General features: G+C 35.3%; 1 protein-coding gene across 3 annotated transcripts in view; it reads right to left on the bottom strand.

Moving 5' to 3' along the window:
• LOC127173523 (chemokine-like protein TAFA-1) overlaps positions 1–27,983 on the bottom strand; it is a 181,348-nt gene that overhangs the window by 14,953 nt on the left and 138,412 nt on the right. For all 3 annotated transcript variants that reach the window (XR_007828777.1, XR_007828778.1, XM_051123442.1), the window contains exons 3-4: positions 22,277–22,417; positions 132–256 (exon numbers count right to left, since the gene is read on the bottom strand). Coding sequence is in view for 1 of the 3 variants with exons in the window: in XM_051123442.1 (XP_050979399.1) it covers positions 132–256; positions 22,277–22,417 (266 nt within the window). In the remaining 2 variants the exon portion in view is untranslated. The remainder of the gene's footprint in view (positions 1–131; positions 257–22,276; positions 22,418–27,983) is intronic.

The raw sequence follows: 27,983 nt of genomic DNA on the forward strand, positions 1-27,983 counted from the left end.
CAGAACATATAGGAGAATATATTTATTTTTGATTTAACAATTCACTTTTCTTTTAAAAACGTTTTAAAAAAGGTATATGTGTGTGTTTTATATATGTGTGAAGTGATGTTCAGCATGGTCCAAACCCTCACCCTCGTGGTCTTGATCTTGTTCCCAGAGGAACACATCCAGCCGGAGTTGTCTGGTAGTGTCTTACACTCCTCTCCCTCCAGACACGGCTCCATCTCACACCACCACTTCCCAATCACGATGGAGGCTGCAGAGAAACACAAAAACAAGAACAAGAACAATTTAATGTAGGGTACTGCAAGGTTTACACTACTGCATGATTGCAGTAAAAAATATAGCCTTTGATATTATTTTCCTCTAACCCACTAGATGGCGTAGCACTTTCCAAAACATCTGCTTTTCAAGATACACATGCAAATTTGGCTGATCCTTGAAGCGATCATGGGCAGCAGCGCAAAGGCGATTCTGTGCTTACTTGATCTAATATTTCATGTTTTTAAAAATGGTGTAGATTTAAGTAGCAAATGAGAATCGCTAAAATTCTTGAATATATCTTAAGACAAAGGTCTTTTTAATGATTTTCAGTTTTGTTTAAGATAACTAAAACAGCAGTTTTTAAATAATGAAAGAATATGTAAATGCATGGTATTTGGAATAAAAAGCACCCTGCTGTTAGGGCTAAAAGTAACAATAATTAACATGATAATTAATAGATGGCTGACTTTTCCATTTGTTGACATGACATTGTTAGATTCAGATGGTAAATATCATATATTAAGTTTATTCAACTTGAAATGTTGAATAGTTATACTAAGTGACAACTTAGATATTTGAGTTGATTCGACTTAAACTTTTAAGGCAGCTGGGTTACTTACCCAGCTTTTAAGTTGAACAAACACAAATATCTAAGTTGTTACTTAGTACAACTTAACATTTCAAGTTGACTAAACTTATTTGAGTTGACTGAAGTTAAAATTGTAAGGCAGCAGGGTAACAAATTATTTTAAGATGACTCAACAAATTGTGCTTTTAGTTTTTTTTTTTTTTTTTTTACAGTGTATGGGATCTCCTTCAATGCTTTCATTTTTTTAAATGATTTTGTTTCTGTATTTTAAAATATATGTTTTATATTAACATTCTAATGACAGTATATTTATTGAACAAAAATAATTTTATTTATCAAAATAAGCAGAAAATATTACAACCTTTGTTAAAGTGATTGTTTTTAACAAGTATTAACTTAGACATTATATATATAAAAAAAAACACGTGTGCTTCCCGCTGCCCCTTCTCTTGAACAGCGGCAAAACGGTATTTATTATTTGTATATTGTAATAAAATGGACAGAATTTAAAATCTGAGACTTTGTTTCATATCAAAAGTAACAAAGCACAAATCTTATTGAAATTTATTGGATTAAATTCATTTTAGCAATGTGAAAGTTCTTGACTTTTCACATTTTAAATAGTTTAACAGCACTTAGTCTAAACATTCAAATAATGGGTCATTTTGTTTCACACTGTTAATCATTTATCATAGGCTAGAAATTAATCCTGAACATTCTGGTTTCAAGATTTCACACTTTTGTACACCCTGGGTCACCATTCTTATTTGCATATTTATGAGGTCAACAACACTGACTGAAATTGCAACAAGTAAGTGACAGTTTTAATGTGATAGTCCGTCTGTGGAAATGTCACCATGTAAATCCGCTCTGCCTTGTTTTAGGTTACCTGATGAACTGCGTGAAAGTTTCTGTGACTGAACAAAGCGCATGAATATTTAATAAGGCAAGTGCTGTTTAGTTTATAATTGGTAATGTGGTAACCCAGGTTTAAGCCTTATATTTTACTTGGACATAACATTGAATTTAAAAAGGCGTTATGTATATTTTGACATAAATATTTACTGAATTCCATTTGCTGAATAGTTTCTCTCAGGCTAAAGTAAAACATGTCTAATCAGCATGGGTTTTGAGTATGTATTTATGTGTGTACGTGTCAGGGAACATTCGTTGCTACACACTACAGAGGGAGGAGGAAGAGAGCAAGAAAAGTGGCAACGACAGAAATGGAGGCTGCCTCGAGTCACTGTTTTCCCTCGATGAAACAAGCTCTCGAAATGTTTTCCACAGTTTCAGTGTAGCTTCTATTTCAAACCAACACACTAACATCACAGTGGGAAATCATTTCAATGACCGTATTTTTGAAATAAAACACAGCATAAAGATATCTAAGACTTACTTAAAACATTACTTTTGCTGCACTGGCCATACAAATATGTAGCTTAAAGGTTTCATTCCACCAGACATCGACAGTCCTCTAGCTGCTAGTGTACTCGTTTAGCTATTGATTTGGAAAAATTAAATATTTAAGACAAACTATGTCAAGTGTATATTTCAGCTCACAATGTTCATGTTGCCTATTTCATTTTCATACCTATTTCATAACGTAAAGCCTTAAACAAAAAACTGAAATGTTACTTTTCTTACAAAAAACATCTTGAAATGAAATGAAAATTGTGTCCTTATTTATCCTTATGCTGTTCTAAACCTGTACGACTCACTTTCTTGGTAAAATGGTAGTTGTCATTTACTTATTGACACGTTTCTCAAAATGTCTTCCTTTTAGTTTCATAGAAGAAAGTAAGTCATACAAGTTTGGAACAGTATGAGGGTGAACAAATGATTGCAGAATTATCATTTTTGGGTGAGCTATCCCTTTAAGATTGTCTACCAACAAACCCGCTGCAGTGAAGAGGATTTTCTGAGGTAAATTGTTTGGGATTTGAAGGTTAAAAGTCCAGCTTAGATTTCATTATTTTATACACTATCTTTGCTGTCTGCCACCAAGGTTAAAAGGTAAAAATTAATCAATATAAAGTCTTAGCGCAATCCTCGCTCACTACCGAGCTAAATCCGACTCCTTTCTCCTAACAAACACACTCTTAGCTCAGTGCTTTACATCCTTTAGATTTTAACAGCTGATTTTCAGTCTTTGTGAAACCCTCATTCTACTTTTCTCACTTCTCTAAGAAAGACCGAAACATGACTTGCGCCTTTGCTGTAGGTGTGTCAGTGAGAAAGTCTGAGTTAAAGGGGTAGTTCACCCAAAAATGAAAACTACCTGATGATTTACTCACCCTCAAGCTATCCTAGGTGTACATGGCTTTCTTCTTTCAGATGAATACAATCTGAGTTATATTAAAAAATATCCTGGCTCTTCCAAGCTTTATAATGGCAGTGAATGGGTGATGAGATTTTGAAGCAAAATAAAGTGCATTCTTACATCATAAAAAGCATGGCTCCTCAAAACTATTTATTGATCTAAAGATATTTTTTCTGAAATTACATCACTGAATATTTCAAATACTTGTTCCCTTTGTTGGTCGACACCCACTGAAGCTCCAATGTAGGTCAGAAAGCATTCACACAGATTACCATTTGACTAATACTGTAGATATCAGCCAACTCTGACTGCGTTATCGGTCCCATAATTCCTCACTCTCATGCGCGGTGCAAACACTTGCCCAAGGTTCATTAAACACTAAACTCCCTCCGGTCTGAACAGGATGGAGAGTGATTACCATAGACTCTTCCTGCTCCTTTACCTGCCACTTTTCTGTACAGCTCAGTTTTACTGTGTACCATCTTAATCACAAAGCAATTAGCGGTCAGCAGGGGTGTATCCACGTTCCTTCCAAGTTGAAGCTACATTGCGATTTTGTTGTTTTGCGCTGGACGAACACCCACAGTCATCTGCTGAAGGGATGAGACATTAGCTTTGTAATTATAGTTTGTATTCAAAATACATGCCATGTTTCATGGAAAAGCAAATGCAAACACCTATGTGAGTGGTCAAACTTGTAGAAACTGTGAAAAATAGATCAGAAGCACAGAATGACACACTTTACATGAAATGTCGCATTCTTATTGAGAGCAGATATTGCACAGGTGTTTTGCCACAGGGTGCTTGTTCTCAAATTTAATGTTCCTGAGCTCAGAGAGCGAGAGGACCCAACAAGCCTCTTTTTCATTACCAGGCTGTGAAGGATTTATATTCAGACCTCTAAATGTTGAAGCCATTTGAAAAATAGTGAACACCTGCAAAAGGCAAAAAGCAAAAAGAGAAAAAGAGAAAAAGAGAAAAAGAAATCAATTTCACAGAAAAGAGCAATGATGGAAGCACTGAAGCCTAGATTAAAACTGTGGCCTAACAGGGAGTATGAAATGTGAGATTTTTTTGTACAAAAATGAATTGTATTCAGGGCACTCAGGCTTGTACTGTCTGAGCACAATGTAGCTAAATTTACTTTTAGGACAACACGTACAGTAAGATGGCTATTTGGGATTTATTAAGTAGCATGTCAAAGTTCAAATGATTTATATGAGCAATGTCACACGAGTAGCAGTGCGATATGGCTGTATATCAGCCATCAGCCTGCCGATATACAGCCATGTCGCATGACTACGAGTGTGATATTGCATTTATACAACAGTTCGATGACACAAATGTATAAATGAAAAAAGCAAGAGTGACTTTAAAAACTCTCTTTTGTGCAGAAATACTTCTTTCTGCTATGGATTCAAATCTCAGTTTGACAGTTTTACAGCTGAGCCTAAGCTTCCATTACTAATTTCAAAAGTGTCACTTTAGAACTAGTAACGGAGGAATGGCTTCATTGAGGAACTGTCTGAGGTGAGGCTGCACTCAGTGGGTTCATGAGTGCTGAACGGCTGCTGTCATCCTGGAGCTCACATCTCCAAAAACGTCAAAGCAAATTTTCAAATAGACTTTATCTTTATTGACAAATCGTGTATTTGAAGTCTAAACGAGTACATTCTCGCCTAAAAACTACATTTCATGACACAAAAACTATTATTTATAAAATTATAGTGGATTTGGGTGCCAACCATGACACTCGCAGTGAGAATTACTGCAAGTGGAGTGAAACAAACAGTGAAACGGTTAGTTACGATATCACTGGAATATTGCATAATTTGGAAAAGGCTCTCAACAAATCAGATTCAAGGACTAGAACAAATCTGATTATAGTTCTATTCCTCAGATTTAATTTGGCTGGACATGTTCCAAAAGTGCGGATATAGCACTCTTTCTGCAGGTTACATCAATTAGCCAGCAGGGGGCAACAAGTGAATGACACTGTATTCAGGGCACTCAGGTTTGTACTGTCTAAATTTACATTTAGGACAACACATGTACTTTAAGACAGTTACTTGGGGTTTATTAAGTAGCATGTCAAAGTTCAAATGATTTATATGACCAATGTCACACAAGTAGCAGTATATGGCTGATATATCAGCCTTCAGCGTGCTGATATACCTATCGCACGGCTACGAGGGTGATATTGGGTTTATACAGCAGTTCGACGGCACAAGTGTGTAAATAAAAAAGAGACAACAACAGAGTGTCTTTAAAACCTTTCTTTTGTGCAAACTACTTCCTTCTGCCACAGATTCAAATCACAGTTTGACAGTTTAACAGCTTTATAAGTGAGTCACTGAATCATAATTCAAATGGTTCCAAGAAAAGACACTCATTTATTTAAGAATGAAACGTGTCTTTGAATCATGCAGTGATTCATTCTAAAACACAGATTTTTAACACTAAGTATTGAATAGCCAAATGTGTAAATTAACCTCTGTAAAAAAAAAAAAAAAAAAACTTTTGCATTTTTACAACACTATTGTAATTTTGTCCCTTTAGATAATCCAAAGTTCTACTTCTATACAGTTGCACTTTTCATGCCTACTTGAGCACTTGGGCCAAATATCATACCACCAGATTTTGTGAATGACACACTGAATCATTTACTCAGCAGATTCATTCAAAAACACTGACTCATCCAGGAACACCACTACTGAGTGTTGCTTCGATACACACAATTAATTTAGCTGTCTTTGTTTGTAATTATTTTTGTTGGCAGAGCCAAAATTTGTTAGTTTGAAGTGTTTTATAAAAACATTACACGCTCTGCTTCACTTCTACTCATTTTATATGGCTCAAAATTATTTTAATACTTTTTTTTATAATGTACTATCCTATTATTTGATACTAAGTTACCATGATTTTAAATTATATAATCTGCATTAAAAAAATACTGTTGTATCAAGATAAAGCAAGTTTACACAAAAAGATTTTCCCCAAATTCTGAAACAATCCAGAAGACACTTTCAGCACTTACTGCCAGTTCTTAAATATGTGGATACAGCAGAGTCAAAGTGAGACAAATGGTCTGATGTCTGCCGCACCAGCGTTTGACCTGTCTGACAGATGGCCCGCTCTCTTTCTTTCCATCGCAAACTTGGCAAGCGGAAGAGAGCTCACGAGAGAGGACACCAGGGTCAGTGCTTTTGCTCTCAGACTTTTATCTGTCTGGATCAACGCCAGACCCCATTCAGGTGACCTTCTCAGCCTGAAGACAGGCCTTTCTCACCGGGCCTTGATCCTTATATGGTCCCCTCCGGCATCTCGCCCTCTTCTGGGCCCTCCCGGCCATCACAAAGTCACAACTTCAGCAACTTTTTTTGCCATCGTGGCCTCAGCAGGATGGTGTTTCTTCCCAGGAGAGGGCAAGAAAAAGTGGATTATTGGAGCAGAGCAGGACCCATGGGGCCCAGGTCTCACTTTCCCGGTCATTTGTCTTCTTAAGAGTCACTGCCATGCGGGAAGCATAGGTAGAGGTTGACTCTTTTAGGCTGATTTAAGTTTTTCCGGTTTGTATTGTAATGGCTTATAGTTGCGTTTTGAGAAGGTCCTTGATCACCATAAGTGCTGGGTGATTGGGAGCAGGTGTGGACCTTGTGACGTGCTTGTAGATCTGTGACCCCGAGCAGCACACAGGTTGGCAGCGCTGTCAGGTATCAGATAACGTCGTGTCGCCCGGCATTAAATAAATCAAGCTGTCAGGGCCTGTCATTAACATCACACTATGATGTCTATCACTGATGCTGAGGTGACACTTCCACACACACACACTTATATACACACAGGGTCATTCAAAAGCAAAACTGAGAGTGACAAAGTATCTGTCAATCACCTGTGGAAGAAAGCACCTTGAGAAACTATAATAGGCAATTTGGCCTATTATAGGGGTGGAGGGAAAAGAAAGAAAATATGTGTCATATTTTTTCTTATATAATGAACTTTGCATAGGATACCAGGAATATCTCAGTATAAAATTGCTGTTAATGTAAGTCTTTTGTATGAAATTCAACACAAGGTTGGTTATACGGTTTTGTTAAAGATATGAAATAACTAAAAACTGGCAAATGGATATTTAAATACAACATTAAGTTTTTTCTTCCTTATAAAATTAACTTGCACCTGGTACCTCCTCAAAATAAATAAATAAAATAATCTATTAAAATCTATACTATTAAATTAATAAAGCTTATTTAGAACTAAGACAATATTTTCTACTTTTTGAACTCATGTTGCTATTTGTGTATTAAATTTAATACATGGCATAGTTGTACAGTATGTTTTTACTGACGATGTGAATAAAAAAAAAATTAAAGGGTTTTTTCATGCATTTTTTTCCCTTCCCACACAACCAAGTTTTAATAAATAAATAATTTAAATCATTTAGAAATAATTTAATATTCAATATTTTATATTAGTTAATAATAAAGCTTAAAGACAACACATTCACATTTACCCTCATTTACATTCTTAATAACACAAATCATGTGTAGAAACTATATGTAATAAATGTACAACTATTTTGTATGAGTTTACATACTGTAATTGCTGTTACAATTAATTATAAATGTAATATGTGTAAATAAAAAACCCAAAAGTAAAGTATTACACCCAAATAATAATGGCAATTACAGCACCTAAATGTGTCTAATTTTTCTTGAAACAATACTGGTACACTCATGTAGATTTGAATTTATTATGGAAACACCAGGGAGTCCTGGATGGATTCAGCAGCACACCATGTTCTCCCGACGTCACTCAATCGATCACTTCCAGTGGAGATTAAGAGCGCTAAGCAATTACACTTTAAATTCTCATGCTTTTCTTGCAGGTGTTAATTCACAGCGCCGGGGTCCGGATCGATACATCAGTGCAGATAATGGCCAGCCCCCTCTGGCCCCACCCCCCTGCTGTCCCGCACGTCATCAAAGTGAAGAATGAACTCGCACTTTAAATCCACTCCAGCCACTCTTTCTTTCTTTACCTGCCCAGAGAAACGGTCTGTTAATGACCTGATTGATTAAATAAGGCCTTTGCTGTTTTCTTTTTTCAGTAGGCACAGGTAACGGTCGCAATAAAGCCGGATAAGGTCAGAGGGTGAGCCGAGCAGCTCTAATGAACCTGGGGTGTAATTAACGGGGAGCTGAGACGAGGTCTCCGTCTGAGGGTCAGAGAAGGCAGACCTTGGAAGGGAATGGACTGCGGTTAGTCGCCATTAGTCAGTGTTTTACACGGAGGAAGAAGTGTGGCTTGATTAGACATTCAAAGAGCAGCGTAAGGCCTCTCAATCACGACCCTGTCAAAGCTCTCCACTCTTAATGAATAGACCTCAGAGTCCTCGGCCTTTCTTCGAAGTGAGCTTGACTGTGTGTGTGTTCTTCTTAATAGAACACTTGACTCAGACGGGGTGTTATGACGAGTGCATTGTTTGGTCAATTATACTGACAATCTGTCCACAGCTTTCAATAAATGCACAAAACAATGTGTGATTATTTACAGGCTCAGAAAATTCTCAACACATAAATTAGGGTATGTAAAATCAACCGTTTTAATACTTGCTGGTAAACTCCTTAAAACCTTGTGAATTTGTTAGACAGTTGGAGTTTTCTTTCTTGTATTTACATAATTTTTATAATATGTAGCAGGTATAATATGATAGATAATATATATAATATGATGGATAATATTCATATCAAAAAGGCGTCATCATCTAATAGCCAGTAGTTTTTAGTAACATCCATAATTTGTTGCTTGCTAGTCGGCTACAAGCAGTATTGGGTAAGGGACATTCTCAGTGGGTATCTGACTGGACAAAAATCTGTGTAGTTCAGGAGAATCTTCAATATTTTTGGTCCATAATTCACATTGTGAAATATAAATTTACAATTATGAGAAGTTCAGTCACAATTGTGAAATATATTGTTAAATAGTCACAAATATGAAATAGATGTGTTTAGGAGAACCACTCACATTTTAGAAAACTTGCACCTTTAAGAATTACAGTACAGTCACGACTGTGATATATAAAGTCACAACGTCTCAGGTTACGCATGCAACCGTGGTTCCCTTGGAGGGAACCAGACACTTTGTCTTCTAGCAGTCACTATGAGGATGAGTGGGAGTTCCCTTGAAAGGGGACATCTCAGGTTATGCATATAACCATGGTTCCCTGAGAGGGAACGAGACACTGCGTCTTTTAGCAGTCACTATGAGGATGAGTGCGTTTTCCCCTAAAAGGGGACATCTCAGGTTACGCATATAACAATGGTTCCCTGAGAGGGAACGAGACTCTACGTCTTCTAGCAGTCACTATGAGGATAAGTGCAAGTTCCCTTGAAAGGGAACATCTCAGGTTACGCATATAACCATTGTTTCTCTGAGAGGAAACAAGACACTGCGTCTTCTAGCGGTCACTATGAGGATAAGTGCGAGTTCCCTTGAAAGGGAACACCTCAGGTTACGCATATAACCATGGTTCCTTGAGAGGGAAGGAGACAGCGTGACCTCATTACGACTGCTAGAGGACGCAGTGCGAGTTTCCTTGAAAGGGAATTACGATGTATAAAATCCCAATTGTAATATATAAAGTTGCAACTGTGAAATATAACGTCACAATTGTGATCAATAAGGTCGGGATTAAAAACTAAAAGTTGATATTATGAGACATAATATCACTGGGAAACAAAGCTACAAGTGTTATAAAGTCAAAACTAAGATAAAAATGTACAAATATGATATAAAGTCACAATTGTGAGATATATGGTGAAGTGGCAAGTGTAATAGATGCAATTTTGACATAAATTTCCTATTGTAATAAAGTTGCAATTGTGAAATAAATTACCTTAAAAATAGGTTGCAGTTACAAAGTAAAAAGTTGCAATTATGAAATATAAAGTCACCAGTGTGAGACAAAGTTGCAAATGTGATAGTCGCAACTGTAAGATAAAAAGTCACAACTGTGAGAAACGGTTGCATTTGTGAGATATAAGGTCACATTTGTGGAATAGAAGCTTACAAAATTACAACTGTGAAATATAAAGCCACAACTGTGAGATAAAGTGTCGCATTTGTAAAATATAAACTTTCAATTTTGAGAAAAGTTGCAATTGTGAGATATAAAGTAAAGTGGCAATTATAATAGTTGCAATTTTGACACATTCCCAATTGTAATATATAAAGTTGTTCTAGCTGTGGACTGTAATGTCACAATTGTGAAAAATAAGGGTGCAGTTACAAAGTAAAAAGTTGCAATGAAATATAAAGACACGACTGTGATATAAAGGTGCAAGTCACAACTGAGATAAAAAGTTGCAAATGGGTCATTCTGTGTTAAATCAACCAAATTTCAGAAACTTCTCTGGCTCAAATTTTTTTTTTTAATTTTGTCAAGATTTTTTCTAAAGAAAGATAAACATATATATTTATGAAAGCCAAAATATTAAATGTCATGGGTGAATGTTTACGGAGTTATCCACGGTTTTGTAGAGGCGGGTCAAAATGACAATTTTCACCTGATATTCGGAGCCAAACTACAGGGGGGTATAAATGACTTTAGAAAGTTGGCAGGATCACTGTATTATTTTTACAGAGAGATTGGTAGTTCTATTAATAAAATCTGCTCACTTTAGCAGCTTTTGTTGCATTATATGCCAGTGACCACTATTCAAAAATGGAAAAAAAGGAAAAAAGTTTTTTCTCCAAAGGTTGCATGCTTGCAACTCAAGAAGTATTAAAGATATCTTAATGCCCTTATAGATAGTGGCTCTTAATAAACTTTCTTTTTGGCATCTTAGCTTTTAAGGCCCTGTATGGTTCAGTTCCAAAGATACTGGGATCTAAATATGGCTCTGGGGGCTTTTTAGTGCTCAAAAACCAAATGTGGGTAACACTGGATACAGATGATAACATTTTCTTTTAAACAGAAATGTCTGAAGTCTGTTGAAATTAGAAATGTATCGCATTTCAGAACAATTGCTTAGGGCTGTCAAACGATTAATCATGATTAATCGCATACAAAATAAAAGTTTGAGTTTGCCTTATATTTCTCTGTGTACTGTGTGTAATTATTATGCATATATAAATACACACAAAGTAATGTATATATTTAAGAGAAATATGTTATGTAAAAAATATTTTTATTTATATATAATATAAATTATATAAAAATTATAATAAATATATATACTTGTAAATATTTCTTAAATGTATACATAATATTTACACACAGTACACACACATATATTAGGCAAACGCAAACTTTTATTTTGTATTCGATTAATTGCGATTAATTGTTTGACAGCCCTAGAGCATATCTGTCCGAGTGCCATGTATAGACTTTTTCCAAAGTTTGCGAGCTTGTAACTTAAGAAGTATTAACGATATCTTAATATCCTTTGAGATGCTGGTTTCTTTTGGAATCTTCATTTTCGTTCTCAGAGATATGGGGGATCTCAATGCAACTCCATGTCCAGATTGTTAAATATATCCATTTTCAGTGGTCAAAAACCAAATAGTGGATAACTCTGTAAACATTCTTCCATTCTTCTTCATTTACATATTAACAAAATCAAAAATGTGAGCCGGGCACATCTGGTTGAGCTGACACGGAATGACCCAACTGTGGTACTCACAATTATGAGATAAAAAGTCACAACTGTGAGAAATAGTTGGATTTGTGAGACATAAAGTCACATTTGTCAGAAATAATCTGGCAATTGTGAAGAAAAGTGGCAATTGCAATTGCTCAACACCTATTCATTTGAAAGTCCCAACCGTGAAGAAGTTGTGAACTAAAATGCCATATTTGTGGTTTGCGTTCACAATTAAGAAAAAGTCACAACTGCATCCTATTTTTTTTACTCGGAGCCAGAAAAGAGTTTCCATTAGAGACAGAGAGAGAGAGTGAGATAGATCTAGAAAGAGCAAGCAAGTGGAAAAATGAAAGGCCGTGTTTATTGGTGCAGAGTTGCTCTAATCCTGACCTGTCCTCTCTGCGGGCACCTGACTCACAGGTAGAGCTGTTTCCGAATTCTTCTTCCCAGGTGCTCAGAGAACTGTGTGCTCATGGATTCTGACAGCTCCGTCCTTGCAGGGTGCCACTGATGTTCATTATTTCAGACTTTCATTGGACGCCTAGCAGTCACAATACCGCCTCTGCCTCAGACGAGCACTAAACGCTGTGTTAAAACATCGTTATTAAGGTGAGAAGCGAATGACACCATAAATATGCAATTAATCTTCAGAACTGGGGCAAAGTTTAATTGCGACTAAACAAACAGACAGAATATGCAAATGTGGAAACATTATGAGCGCGATGTAGTTGTAATTATGAAGTTACACATAATGGTAATTAAAAAGCTTGCATCCCACAATGTCCTCGCCTGTTCTCATAGTGCCGCGCGCCACTGCTCCTGATTGGGCTCGTGTATGAAGTCCAATCTTATTCCACATGTCTGGAGGAGCAGACATACATAATCTCATACGTTGTCTTTTTTTTTTTTTTTGGTGGGTTGATCAGCTATGTTTATGAAGTCATTTCACTCTCTTGAAGTGTATCTGGCTTGTGTGTGTTCCTCAGGGCTTTTATCAAATGCACCATGACAACCTGTCATGCTCTGCATTAACGGCCCCCAGCAAAACAGAAGGGCTCATTCTACATCAGTGATGGTTACGGAAAGTGAGTGTGTGTGCAACAGAGAGACAAGGAAAGAGGGAAAAAGGACAGAAAACAGCTTTAAAAAAACAGAACGAATGTGAGGAAGTGGAAACGGCAGTAGACTTTTGCACAATATTAGCATTAGTGAAACATGAAACATTTTTGAGTGTTTTTTGTGCTTATGACCCAGGAAAATTGGGTCTAAAGCTGGGTTATTTAATCCCAATGTGTGTGAACAGCCCCGTATGTGTGTATGTGGTGAATAAGCCCGCATTTGACATGTTAAAAGGGATGTTCTTTACTAAGAGTCTTGTTGGGCCTGACATAACTGGGACGTAGTTCTCCTTGTCAAAGCTAATAATCAATTCCCATGCTGGGATAATCTGACAGCACGCTCCCACTAACTGTGCCACTGTCTCTATGCACACAGCTACATATCTCCCAAAACAATCATTTTCCAGTCTAACACAAAATTAGCTAATCTGTGTCTTCACCGCCTGTTCGAATTAAATATATTAAGCCCAGATATTAACATTTTTAGCACAGAGAACCTAATATTTTTTGTTTGTTTACCCTTCAGGTGGAAAGAGTTGGTAGTTTTTTTTGTTTGTTTATGAAAAAAATTATCATTCCTGTGAGAACTGTTTGAACTAAGTGGATTTTTGATAATAAGTGGAGTCGGAGCTTTGATGATAAAGTTGAATGATTATACTGTATAGGTGATATGTGACCCTGGACCACAAAACCAGTCTTAAGTCGCTGGGATATATTTGTAGCAATAGCCAAAAATACATTGTATTTTGCTAATTTCCAACTGTAAATATATAAATGGAAAACCATTTTAGTTTGGTTTAAGATTTAAAGTTTAGAGATTTAATGCAAAAGTACTCATGAAACAAAATTAGCTCATTTTTGTCTCCCCACATTACCTTTTTTTTTTTGGGCACACAGAACTTATTTTTTGTTTGTTTACCCTTCAGGTGGAGAGGGAGATAATTTTTATGAGTTTTTGAACTAATGCATTTCTAATAAAATAAAATGTTATCACACCTAGTTTAATGAAATTGCTTTATCCATTTTAAACTGGTTTGCTGGATTTAGTTGGTTTACAATGATTTCCCAGCCTGGACAAGCTTGTGTTTAGCTGGCGAAAAGTACCAAAGACACCCATAAAACCTGGCAACAGACTACTTAAGACCAGTTTTGGTTGATTTAAGATATTTTTCACTAAGAAGTTACAGAAATTTAACACAAATGTAGCCAAAACTAGCACATGAAACTAGATTAGATAATTTTGCGGCTTTCCTGCTTGTTTGATTTAGATATTTTAAACACATTACTTTTTTGGCACACAGAACTTAATATTTTTTTTGTTTTTTTACCCTTCAGGTGGAGAGAGGAGGTATTTTTTTAAATTTTTTTTTAATAAAAGAAGCTTCATTCCCATGAGATTTCTGAACTAGTGCATTTCTAGTAAATACAATTTGAACACATTTATTTAATGAAATTGCATTATCCATTTTAAACTGGTTTGCTGGATTTAGCTGGTTTATGATGGTTTCCCAGCGCGTACTAGTAGGGCTGGGCAATAATTCGATAACGATAATTATCGCGATATAAATTTTCCTCGATAAAACGATATGAAGAGTTTGATAAATGTTCGATATAGTTTTTATGCTGCAAAAGCGGAACGAAACAGCGCGACTCATTTGAAAAGACGATATGTGAACGGCTCCGTCACACGAGCACTAAACAGTGCTGTGAGATCCAGTGTGAAACACCTGAATTCAGCAATGAACACAAATGACTCTGAGATTCAAACTAGTATAAAGCTGTGTGCAACAAGACAGTCAGAAGGCTTTTCAATCTACACATCGCCATCATTTACCATAGATTTACTGTAGTAACACTCACTGCACCATGGTATTGTGGCAGCAGTGTGGATATTCACATTACATTTTATTACATGAGTAATGGTATATTATTATAGTATGTATGTATTTGTGATTAAGCTATAGCATGTGTGCATTTATACTTAATGTTTTTAGACTACCGTTTTTCATACAATAGGCTACCTATAAACCATGTAGTTATATTTTTACCATGGTATTGAGGTACCATTATGTGTGGTTTTAACTGTTTATCATGATTTAAAATGTATGCTTGCTACAATACTTTGTATGAAAAGTGCCAAAGTCTCCCATAAAACCAAGAAACAGACTACTTAAGATCAGTTTGGTTGGTTTAATATATTTTTTCATTAAGAAGTTACAGAAATTTAACACAAATGTAGCTAAAATTAGGACATGAAACAAAATTAGCTAATCTTTCCCCTGCTTGTTGGAATTAGATTTATTTATTTATTTTTTTTTTGGGCACACAGAATGTCATATTTCTTAATTGTTTACCCTTCAGGTGGAGAGAGGAAATCATTTTTTTAATGCAAGAAGCTTTTTTTTTAAGAAACTCAGTTTTTAAACTAGTGCATTTCTAATATAATAAAATTTCAACACATCAATAATGAAATTGCGTTATCCAGTTTAAACTAGTTTGCTGGATTTAGCTGATTTAAGATGGTTTCCCAGTCTGGACAAGCTTATGTTTAGCTGGAGAAAAGTGCCAAAGACCCTCATAAAACCAGGCAACAGACCACTTACGATCATCAGTTGGTTTACAATATTTTTTCATTAAGAAGTTACAGAAATTGAACTCAAATCTAGCTAAAACTAGCACATGAAACTAAATTAGAGATCTTGCTGCTCCCTGTTTGAATTAAATATTTAAAAACACATTCCTTTTTTTTTTTTTAAGCACACAGAACTTCATATTTTTTGTTTGTTTACCCTTCAGGTGGAGAGAGAAGGTACATTTTTTTATGCAAGAAACTTCATCCCCGAGATTTTTGAACTAGTGCATTTCTAATAAATAAAGTTTGAACATTTTTATTTAATAAAATTGCGTTATATATTTTGAACTGGTTTGGTGGATTTAGCTGATTGTAAATGGTTTCCCATCCTAGACAAGCTTGTGTATAACTGGAAAAAAGTGCCAAAAACCACAATAAAAACAGCCAGCAGACTATTTAAGAATAGTTTTGATATTGTTTATTTAAGAAATTTGACGTAAATGTAGCTAAAACTAACACATGAAACTAAATTAGATCATTTGTGGCTTTCCTGCCAGTTTAAATTAGATATAAATTAGATAATAAAAGTTTTTCAACATCCAAACAAAAAAAGCTTTTATAATTAGGTTTTATTATTATATTAAACATAATAGATATGGTTTAATATCTGGACAAGCTTCCATTTATTTAGCTGTAGTGAAAAAAACAACACCTCTAAAACAAGGAAACAAAGCAGTACAGCAAACCAAATTAGGATGGTTTAAGATATTTTTTTCACCAAGAAGTTACTGAGATTTAGGATAAAAGTTACCACATGAAACAAAATTGGCCAATTTGTTGTTTCTTTGCCTGTTTGAGTTAGATATTTCAAACATATTAAGATTTTCAGCACACAACTCCAACATCCAAACCAAGAAACTAAAAAGCTTTTATAATTAGCTTTTATGATTATATTAGATATGGTTTAAAATAGTCTCCTAAGCCGGGACAAGCTTGCATTTAGCTAGCTGGTGAAAAAAAAGCCCAAATTCACCTCAAAAACCAGGGAACAGAGCAGTTAAAGGAGAAGTTTACTTCCAGAACAAAAACTGACATATAATGTACTCACCCCTTGTCATCCAAGATGTTCATGTCTGCCTTTCTTCATCATAAAGACATTATGTTTTTTGAGGGAAACATTTCAGGATTTTTCTCCATATAATGGACTGATATGGTATTTGAGCTTCCAAAATGCAGTTTAAATGCAGCTTCAAACAATCCCAGCTGAAGAAGAAGCGTCTAAGAGAAGTTATCTAGGGAAACGATTGGTTATTTTCATAAAAATAATACAATTTATATAATTTTTAATGCCAAACGCTCATCTTGTCTTGCTCTGCCTGAACTGTTTTTTTTCTGGTTTATGACAGTTAGGGTATGTCGAAAAATTCCCATCTCATGTTCTCCCTCAACTTTTAAATCGTCTTATATTGTTGTTTTACCTTTTTTGTTGAGGGTGTTTGATCTTCTTTGCATGTTCACTTTGCAAAGACTGGGTCGGTACTTCTGCAGAGATGTAGGATGATTATGAAATTATTTTTGAAGTTGAGGGAGAAAATACGATTGGAGTTTTTCGACATACTCTAACTGTCTTGAGTCAGAATACACAGAGTTCAGGAAGAGCAAGAAAAGACGAGTGTTTGAGATTAAAAAGTATTTAAATTGTATTTTTTAAATGAAAATACCCAATCGTTTCGCTAGATAAGACCCTCAAGAGTACATGATCTGTAAATTGTTGTTCTGGAAGTGGACTTCTCCTTTAAGTACAACAAACCAAATTAAGATATTGTTTCAGCAAGAAGTTACAGAGATTTAAAAATCAAGTAGCTAAAATTACCACATGAAACAAAATTAACTTATTTGTGGCTTCCCTGCCTGCTTGAATCACATATATTAAACATATTATGTTTTTCAGCACAAAGAATTTCTATTTTGTTTGTTTACCCTTCAGGTGAAGAGAGAAGGAGAAAGTATGTTTTTGTTATTCCATTAATAACTCTGCCTAAACGACTTCTAAAAAGTCAGATGACAGGAGGGCGACGGCTCTCCAAATTTAGCCACTCTCTCTTTGGCACGTGTGAAGGATGTGAACCCCATGCACACTCGCTGACAGATTTTAGTAGGGCGCCACAAATTGTGTGAGTGTGTGTGTGTAATAGAGAGAGAAAGGTGGTGACAAACAGTGTGTGTGCTTTAAATGTGTGTGTGGGGTGTGACTATGTGCATAAGCGCGCTCGTGTGTGACAGCAGCAGTGTGTTGAGTCCGTCCCCGCAGGTCCTCCCTCAGGTCTCCGTCAGGCTCAGCCGACAGAGTCGTTACTCATAAAGACAGTATTATTATCAAGCAGAAGATGAGTGTACATCCAAGCCAGAGCACACATGAGGGAAGTGGGAACTTCCTCCACATCTGTATAATTACTCGATTGTCTCGATTTCATGGAGAAGAAACAGAACAAGGCTTCATTAATCAGCATGTATGTTCACTCAAACACACCCGCAGCTGTTTACATGTATTACTCTGATGAATAGTAATAATGTGTTGGTTTACACAAAGACCAGACGTGATACACAGGTTCGTGTTCAGACAACATAATGCAAATGGCTTTAGCATTAATGTGGTATCAAAAACACTGGAAAACAAATCTTGCATGTAACTCAGCTCTTCTTGTTTTTTTAATAGACTAAAAATAAACTGAAAAAGTAATAATATTTTCTCTATCATTTGAATCAAATATGTTTCTGAAATAACACAAACTGTCTCCAATATGTAAAAATTAATTATTTTTATTTGTTTTTCACATGACAGAATTAAAAACGTCTCTGGAAAGCTTTTAACATAATATAATTCACATAATGAGCTGCAGATGATGTGCCTCGCACAATAATGAGACGCAGGTTCTCTTAATAAGAAAGCCATTGCATTGTTTTTGTGTAAACTGTAAAAGAAAAGATGAATATGAATGAGCTACCCACCACATCTTAACTTTGCTAAGAAGCAACATGTGCAAACAACATGAGTAATATGACACTACTAGGCATTGTGCTACTTCCTCTGGTATATGAGGTCACATTTCTCAGCTGCATATGTCATTAAGGCTGCTTCAGTTCAGGAAAGTAACCATTACGTTCCAAAGTAAAATAGAAATTACAGTAATTTTTTGGCTTACGAGGAATGACCAGTTTTATAACAGTAACATTACTGAAATGAGACAACCATCAGTGACTTATGATGTCAGGATATACTACAGTACATTCGCCATGTTGTCACTGTCAAGTGACTTATGGCATCAGTTGTGTTGATTCCCGACTACTACTCCCAAATCCTCTCTTATGCCCTTATAAGATACAGTGTGCCCATCAGATATACATTTTGGAATCTCACTGACAGCAGTGTGTCATCCAGAACGCTTACTGTTTTGCCTAATATATACAGAGACAAAGACTGTCTTCATGAATACTGAATTCATTTAAACACAATTGTTCAAAATTAATTCAGAAACGAGACACCATGTGTTGTTTGGAGATGGTTCTGTTGGTTGTGCTTGACTTCTTTTGGAAGTATTTTCATTAAAGCATAAACAGACAGAAGTAACTGGCAACTACTAAATATGAACTTATCTATTAATATGCTATATAAAAATAAAATGCTGTATTATATCCTACTCAATTTGATAAGGAACTATGGGACTTATGAAAAATCCTCCCTTGAAATTTATATCTATTTATATCTAAGAATATCTATTGTAATTGAGACCCAACATTAAGAATGTTGGGTACACATAAATTCATGTGTTTTAGTGTTTTTTCATCTAGATGAATGTGTCGTTGTCCTAAAAAATGTTGCGTGGTGCAACCATAATTTATATTAAAATTAATTCATATCCTTAACATGCTTAATATTTTTTTTAGGTGTTCTTAGTAATTGAAGTGTTTAGAAACAAAGTATTTGCATAAATACTGATCTTATATTTTTGTAAATTTTAGAGTTGCCTTCTTAAATGTAGTTAGCAAGCACAGAATTGGCCACCTAAACAAAACAAGAATTCTACACACAAAAGGACACTATGAAATTTATAATATAATAATAAACAATAAAATAACTTATTTTTCATTGATTTTTTAAGGTCATACCACATGATATCCAAATGCAGTAACTACATACCAGCTGTTAAAATGGTTATTTTTTTTCAAATTTGAAAGAGAGTTACAAACCTGCTTGAAGCTTCCATGGGTACTTGGCAAATTGCTATATGATGCAAAGTCCTTTCTTTAAATGGATTTCAACATAAAAGTCCCAAAATGGTAGTTTCTTGATGGTTGCACCACATGATATTTCATAAAATGGAAATCATCAGACAAAGTTTATTTGTATATTATAATGAAAACATAAATACACATGCTTTGCAATTTTATACAGGATTACAAAACCCTTTGGAACCCATCATGCCAAATAGTGCAGAAAATGAATCTGAATAAATTTTCCAAAACAACAGTTATGGCCGGATAGTCGCACCACATGATATTTTGACACTTTGAATAACATAAAAATTACAAATAACTAATCTTTTTTGAAAAGTTCAAGTGGGTCCATACATGGGAGAGGTACTTCATATATATGGCATCTTTTTTATGCATTTAAACCAATTTTTCACATGATAGGCATCACGTCATTGACCCTAGAGTATGTGTACTGTAAGTATTAATATCCAAATGTTTTAAATTTTCAAAGGTGACATCGGATGCCCATTTTCCACAAGTTTTTTATGATTCTTTAGGATGTTCATGAAATGTCTGCAACATACTTTGGTTAAAATTCCTCAATGGTTGTGGTAAAACCACACCCGTTTTCCCTTGTCAAAAACAGCTCTGTTCACAGCGACCCATTTCAGCGTATGTCTCTTTAAATGATAATGAGCTACTGCTCACCCCGCCCCCTTTCTCCCATTTTATGTCTATTTATTGGCGCGTTGCCATCTAAAACAAAACTAATCCACTGTGTCCTTAGTGCCTCTCATGTCAGGTGAAAATTAAGACTCTTATGTTCACTTTTTCAACTACAAAACACCTGCATTGCTTATGAGACATTGCAGCGCAGAGTGCACATTGCGCAACAGTGCACAGTGTCAACTGGCCAAGGGTGAAAATATGCAAATACGGGACAGTCCAATCAAAACGGCTTAATAATTGAGACTGTTTAGATTTTTTGAAATAATGACTGCTTACTATTGTTTTTTTTAGAGTTGCTTTATAGCAGAATTAAATATTGTTTACATTACTGTCACTATTTTCTTGTTTGCCATTGTAATCTGTATTGTATAAAGTGCTAAAGTTAGACTGGTGCACTGACCTGACCTATTAGTACTGTGCTGCACCAAATTCTGTGCCAAAGATACCATCTGTGATTAAGTAGAGTCTAAATGTTGCCCTTAACAAGTGGTAATCCAAATCCTACTCTTGTCACATACAAACGATGTGTATTTTTTAATATGTGCAACCATATGTAGATGGCGACTGCATCCAGTCAACCCCTCACACATCACTGCCCAGTGGTCTGTCAACTTCGTTCTTTATCTCACCTGCCCACATAACAAGCTGCCTGGCTTGATCGATACAGTAGCAGATGTGCGGGACCCGGCCCTCCCTGCAGGACACGCGCATAGAGGCATGAAGTGTGAATCTTTCTTTATGCTGTTACACAGATCACATCAGTATGCTGCGAAGAGACACACACGGCTCCAGCTTTAGCACCGTACCACCCAGAGCTTGGCATTCAGTACGATCTGTTGTGGAACAGGGTGGTGAAATCACCGTATTGAAAGTATTCAAAAGACAAAGAGTGGAATCACAAGCTTGAAAAAAGACTTCAGAGGAATGGAGAAAGTGATGTAGCATAAAAAAAGTGACCTTTCAAAGTTTAACAGTTTCATATTCTTCTGTTAGAAGGGAACTCAAGTGGAATACTAATTTACTGTCACTTTTGAAGGTGTGTGTGTTTATTACATATATATATATATATATATACATGTTTGTAAATATTGCATCTGCCATGGACATTTGATCCTCAGGCTTAAAGATTAGATTGAGCTCTAATAGTGACACATACACAAAGTATATGTACATATATTTCTTCTAAATATTTGTTTATTTGTGTGTTAGCACAGGGTTATTTTGATTTAGTAGAGAGGTCATGTGGGCCCCTTGGCATTTGCATCAAATTTGAATAAATCCTCTAAAATCACGTCAAGGTGACAGCTGAAGCGAAATGTCATCTGAGGAAAGCTTTGAAAGTCTGTTATTTCAAATTATGCTTGTCTAAACTTCTAATGGGCATTCGTTTTTGCATATTCGAAAGGCTCACACAGGAATTGTCAAAGCACTCTTTACACCTGCTGCAGCTTCAAAAAGAAAAAAGGGACAACAATAAGGTTGTGATTTATGCATTTTGCATCAGTTTTCATTTTTTTTAATAGTTGATTGTCAGTCTTTTTATATTGACGTCCTTTATATTTAGTCTATTTTGTCATGCCATGTTCACTGTAGTCTATTTTACTCTGAGCTAAATGTCAAATAAATTGTAATTTGATGCACGTTAGAAAGCTTTTTGTTTTGTTTTTTTCAGAAGGTTTCTCTAAAAATTGATTACATCTGATCATAAAAAAAAGGTATCTTGCACTTAAATGGTGATACATTTTAGGTAAGTCAATATTTTCAGATCTGGATTCCTACCGTCTACACAGGAGGGTTTGTTTCGTGTTGTGCCGGCCACTTTTCCCGGTAAACATGAGCACTTGACCGTCTGGGAACGCTCCTCAATGCGGTTCTTGTTGCAACATCGGTGTGCTGCGATGACTTCGCATGTTCCTCCCTCTGTAGATGCAGAAACACACACACGCACATACATCAGTGGCATATATGAGATACTTCACCTTTGACACATAATAAAGATGCACATATTTCAGTTTGGCCGCATACATATCACTGACATGCATCAGAAATATACATTTCAGCAACGCGTGCACTGGAAATACAAGCAAATCAGTGATAAATACACATTTATGAGGTCAATGGTCAAAGACATACATAAATTTGCAGAAGCCTGTTAAAGAGGAAACAGCTTGTACAGGTGGAAAACAGACAAATATGAATGGAGTCAGTCCAGAACCTTTAATCTCACCCAATATCTGACAAAATCTGAGCAGATAAAAGTAGTGTTAATTTCGTTTACAAACACTAGGACGAAAAACATTAGTTGACAAGCTTTTTTCCTCACGAATAAAAAGAGATGATTACAAGACAACCATAAGGTCAATAAATGATAACTTTGACTATATCAACATGCAATATCGTTGACGATAAAAGATGAGACTATATGTATTTTAAAAATAAAATCTTTAACAAAACTTCTTTTCATTTTCATCAAAGAAAGTAGACAAAATATTATTGCCGACGGCTGTAAGTGCCTCTACTATGTGAGATTTGTGTGTGGTCGCCAGATATCAAGATTTTAAATCCCTGAATCAGAGCTTCTTTGTTAAAAAGATACATTTTGTACCTGGTGTTTTACTTAATTTTTGCAATCTGACAACCATGCCAGTTTTTAAAACATAGACAGAGAGAGAGTCTTTGATATTAATTTCTATAATAAATAGCCTATAATAAATTAGTACAATAGATGAGGCAAAATAAACTGTGTACGTGAGTCGACATCCTATTGATTTGTGCTTTTAGGTGAAAATACAATAACTAAAATGCAAAACTACACTTCTCAAATGACAACGATCATTATCATTACAATTTCGAGCAAAAATAATTTTTAGCATTTTAACCATTATACAGCATGACAAAATTGTGTCTAAGATTTCATTGACTACAACTAGACTAAAATTCTTAGACATTTGGTGGATGGTGCATGAGTAAAACTTGGTTTCAGCTTGCCTTATAGCAGGAATTAATTATGATTTACAGGGTTTAATTACAATTTATTATTATTTGATCTTGCACTAACCACTTCCTAACTTCTGTGCAAAAATGATATACATAAATACAATATTAAGCTGACTTCAACCAAAGCTACAGTTAAAAAGCTACGTTTAGTTAAATTATTCAATGTCATAATAAAATATTGCATAAAAAATAATAAATTAAACTATACAAGCATATCATTCTGCTTGTATATACAACTGATTTAATTTATATTCTGTTCAGAAACCTTGTGCTTTTCCACTTTTTACGCTTTGATGGTCATCAGTCATTAATTATCAATAAGATTCAGCTTCTTTTCAGTGTTCAAAAATGGAAAAGAAGAAAAAAAAAAAACAGACAATTTCTTTCCAAAAAATAGATGAGAAAATCATAATTTTCCCCACACAAAAAAGGTGTTTTGGAGTTTGTGTGTGTTTTATACATATTTATTTAAATCCATGAGGGTAAAAAGGCAATCAAAACTTAAAAAAAAAAAAAAAAAAAAAAAAACCTGAAGCCTCAGCTCCTTAATTAGATTAACTTCCAAAGTCATCAGTTAAAAAAGCATTAGAGCAAATGGCCCTTGTAAAAAGCCTCTAAAGAGAAAATTATAGGCTCTTCTACAGACTCTTACTGCTAGGCTTTCTGTGTAATTACCATGTATTCTTTCTTTTCTCTGCGTTGCAAATTGCCCTTGAAGCATGTTGATTATCTTATCTAAATGACAAGCCTTTTACCCTGGGGTGATGTAAGCAAATGCTTTTATGGGGAGCGCAAATAAGGTGAGGGTGCTGTCGTGGTTTAGACAAAGTGAGGACATATAGTACGGTATGGCATTGATGTGATTAAACAGGCAAGACTCATTCTTGATAAAAGGCCTTGAGACAGTGCAATTATTAAGTCCTCACAGTCATTATCATGCTCCTTGCCCTTTAACACACACACTTTGCAGGATATCTGGAGCTACACGATTTGCACTGCGGCAAAGTGGACCCCATTGTGACAAAAAGAGAAAAAAAAAAGAAAGGGAAAAGATCAGAATGCGCAAAAAGCTACTAGTGGGTCACCATAACAATAGAGAGCACCCTGAGGAGAGCTGGGGGATTGATGAGAGGTAATGGTTTCCCCCTCAAACAGTGGGCTCACAGCTCCGCACCAACCCCAAGACAGCAAAGAACAAGGGAACGGAGGAGGACAGAAGTGCAGGACGGGAAAAAAGCAAGAGGGAGGAAAGGAGGCAGGCAGCTCCCTCGCTGGGCCGGGCCGGGCCGGTTGAGTAATGACAGAGCTGTTGGAAGCGCCCCTCTCACACAATTATAAAGCGGCCAGGTAATTCAGCCAGTGGGGTTGCTGCAGCGAGGCCCTCCATCAGATGCTCCCCTTTCCCCAACACCCGCGGAAACCCTCTTTATCTTCCCCTGACAGCTGTCCACCCGTCCGCTCCCACATCCCTCAATTACACCAGAGCTCACACGAGGACATAACAGAGAAATTGTGCCATTCTAACTGGAGTGAAAACATCTAAAGAAGAAAGAATTTTGAGAGTTAACATGAATTATTGGAATGCACAATTTATCACGAATGGGTTTCCCATTCGTTACTGGCTGAGATAATATTTTAGTTGATATTGGAAATGTTTTGAATTCAAATTGGATATACTGTACAACTGCTGATATTAAAGATAATTTAATGTATCAGTGGTCTGTATTAGTTACATACCAACCAATTTTTTGAGTTTTTTTTAAATTATTTTTTTTGTTATTTTTAATTGATCAATATTATTTATTGATATTGTCAATATTAAACATACATTATAAATCTAATATTAGTGATTTTATATAGTGAATATAAATATATTAGGGATTTTTATTTATACTTATCAGTATTTCAGTCAATACTGAATATATTATTATTATTATTATTATTATTTGTCAAAATCAATAAATATTGTATATGTATTTTTTATATCAAGTCTTTGATTTCCAAATATTTGATATACATCACCAAACATTTTTTTTTATCAGTAACAGTTGATACTGAATTGATGATAGAACGACAGATAGACAGATAGATAAAATGACTGAACAATAGAATGATAGAACAATGGATCAATAGATAGATAGAACGATAGAATGATAGAACGACAGAATGGTAGATAGATAGATAGATAGATAGATAGATAGACAGATAGACAGATAGATAGATACATAGATACATAGATAAAATGACTTAAAATAATAGAATGAGAGAACGATAGAACAACAGATGAAAAGCAGACAGAATGATAGAACGATAGATAGATACAGATAAAATGACTTAATAGAATAATAGAATGATAGATTGATAGAACAACAGATAGATAGAAAGATAGATAGAAAGATCGATAAAATGATAGGTAGACTGACAGATAAAATGACTGAACAATAGAATAACAGAACTATAGAACAATAGATAGAACAACAGATAGAATGATAGAATGATAGATAGATAGATAGATAGATAGATAGATAAAAAGTTACTGTAATATCTGTTTTTTATATTGTACATTGTTGTTATGATGCTTAAATTCACTTCTTGCATTTAAAACAACCATCAGTTTTTAGTGTTTTATTTCTATTTAATTAGACAGGATAGTACAGAATTTTAGTAGCAACAATTTATCAGTTACCGACTATAAAATGAAGTATTTACAGCGTGTACATAAGAGAGGAAATTACAGTGTATGAGCATGAGGCTTGATCTCTGTGCACTTCAAATCTTTTTTCAAGCTCCCGCTTCAGGGTTTGAGTGAGCAATGGAAAACTAACAGTGCTAGGCCAGCGGTGGACATGATTGCCCTGGCTGGGCTGTCATCAGTCCTCACGTTTGAGCAGGAGGCATCCATTTGTCTAAGCGTGTTTGGAAACACGTACGTCTAGTTTTGACCTCACATTAAAACATCAACCCCAACACACTGACAGGATTACACTCAAAACACTAGCCGCCAGTCCTGACAGCTCACTCTGGACCTATTACTGCCGCGCTCTCCATAAGCTCCATAATATCTCAGCGTCCAGCCTGAAACTACAAAACGTCTTCACAAACCCCTCCGGATTCTATTTAACCTCTGTTAACTGCTTTAAATGTCTTATTGACTATTTTATTATTTCAGAATACCTTCTTATACGGCTGGATACGATTCTCATACTCGTTCAGTCGGAGTGAATAATAGCTCCCCATGGTGTTTTTTTAGGAGATGGATGTCTAATACAGCAGCAATTCGATCCTAGTCATTATTGCAGAATGTGGATTTCCATGAAGATGGGAATGGCTTGTCATAAGGAATAGGTTCTTTATGGCTCTGTCCTATACTGAAAGCTTTAAAATCCATGCTATAGTTCATTGATCTAGTACTGGCCCAGCAGACCTTTAGATGAATGTTTTCATCTTGTTTTTTGACTGTTCAGAAAACGAGCTGACACACAAAATGAAAAATTGTGAGCCACTACAACATTCGCAAACAAACGGCCATTAAAATGTGCAGTGATATCCTGACAAAACATTCACCTCCTGGAGGTAATTTAATGTTTTAGCTTCTTCTCAGCCATGAGCGTTTGTGAGCAGAGGGAGACAGTTTAAAGAGCATAACAAGCCTTAAACACAGCAAACTGCTTAAACTGTCAATCTATTTGAAACCGCAATTCAACTTAGGATCAGCATAAAGAACACCCGTCTAAGCGCTTAAAGTAGGATGCGTTCCTGAATCAAAATTCCCATGAACCTATGAGTGTCCTCTAATTTTAGAGATGGAGTTCGAGCAGGAACAGTGAAAGAACATCCAGAACCCAAGTCCAGAACAAGTCCTTTTTGTACATGACCTAACCTAAAAAGCTCTTCTTTAGCCAATCATAGAAGTCAGGCCATGACACTGGCATATAACACACAAAATGTGAGTAGAAAAATATAACACAAATATGCATTTCAGTGGCTTAGAGAAAAGGCATAACGTCAACGACAAAATTAATTAAAAATATTTCAGTAGTTTAAAAAAAGGCATAACGTCACTTTTTACATAAAAAAACATAAAACAGGAATATGAAATAGAAACAAATGATTAAAAATGATTCGTGGCTTACAGAAAAGACGTGATGCTTCACAAATAAATGAAAAAAGTCAAATACAAAAGAAAAGTATGCAACATAAAAATGAGCATGAAATAGCATAAATAATAGGAAATTAAAAATGTAATAAAGAATTAAGAATAAAAAAAGGGGAATATAAAAAAATGCAGAATATAAAAGTAAACTATACAACATAAAATAAAAATATAAAAAGGAAAAAATTCACAAAAACATTTAGGTGGCTTACAGACAAGCCATGATATTAAAACAAACAAGAAATATAAGAATTATGCATGAAAAACTAAATAAAAAATGTAATCAACACAATATATTTCAGTGGCTCACAGAAAAGGCATAACACTAAATAAAAT

This window comes from Labeo rohita, chromosome 11 (genome assembly GCF_022985175.1).
Source record: "Labeo rohita strain BAU-BD-2019 chromosome 11, IGBB_LRoh.1.0, whole genome shotgun sequence".
In the NCBI taxonomy this organism is placed as follows: domain Eukaryota; kingdom Metazoa; phylum Chordata; class Actinopteri; order Cypriniformes; family Cyprinidae; genus Labeo; species Labeo rohita.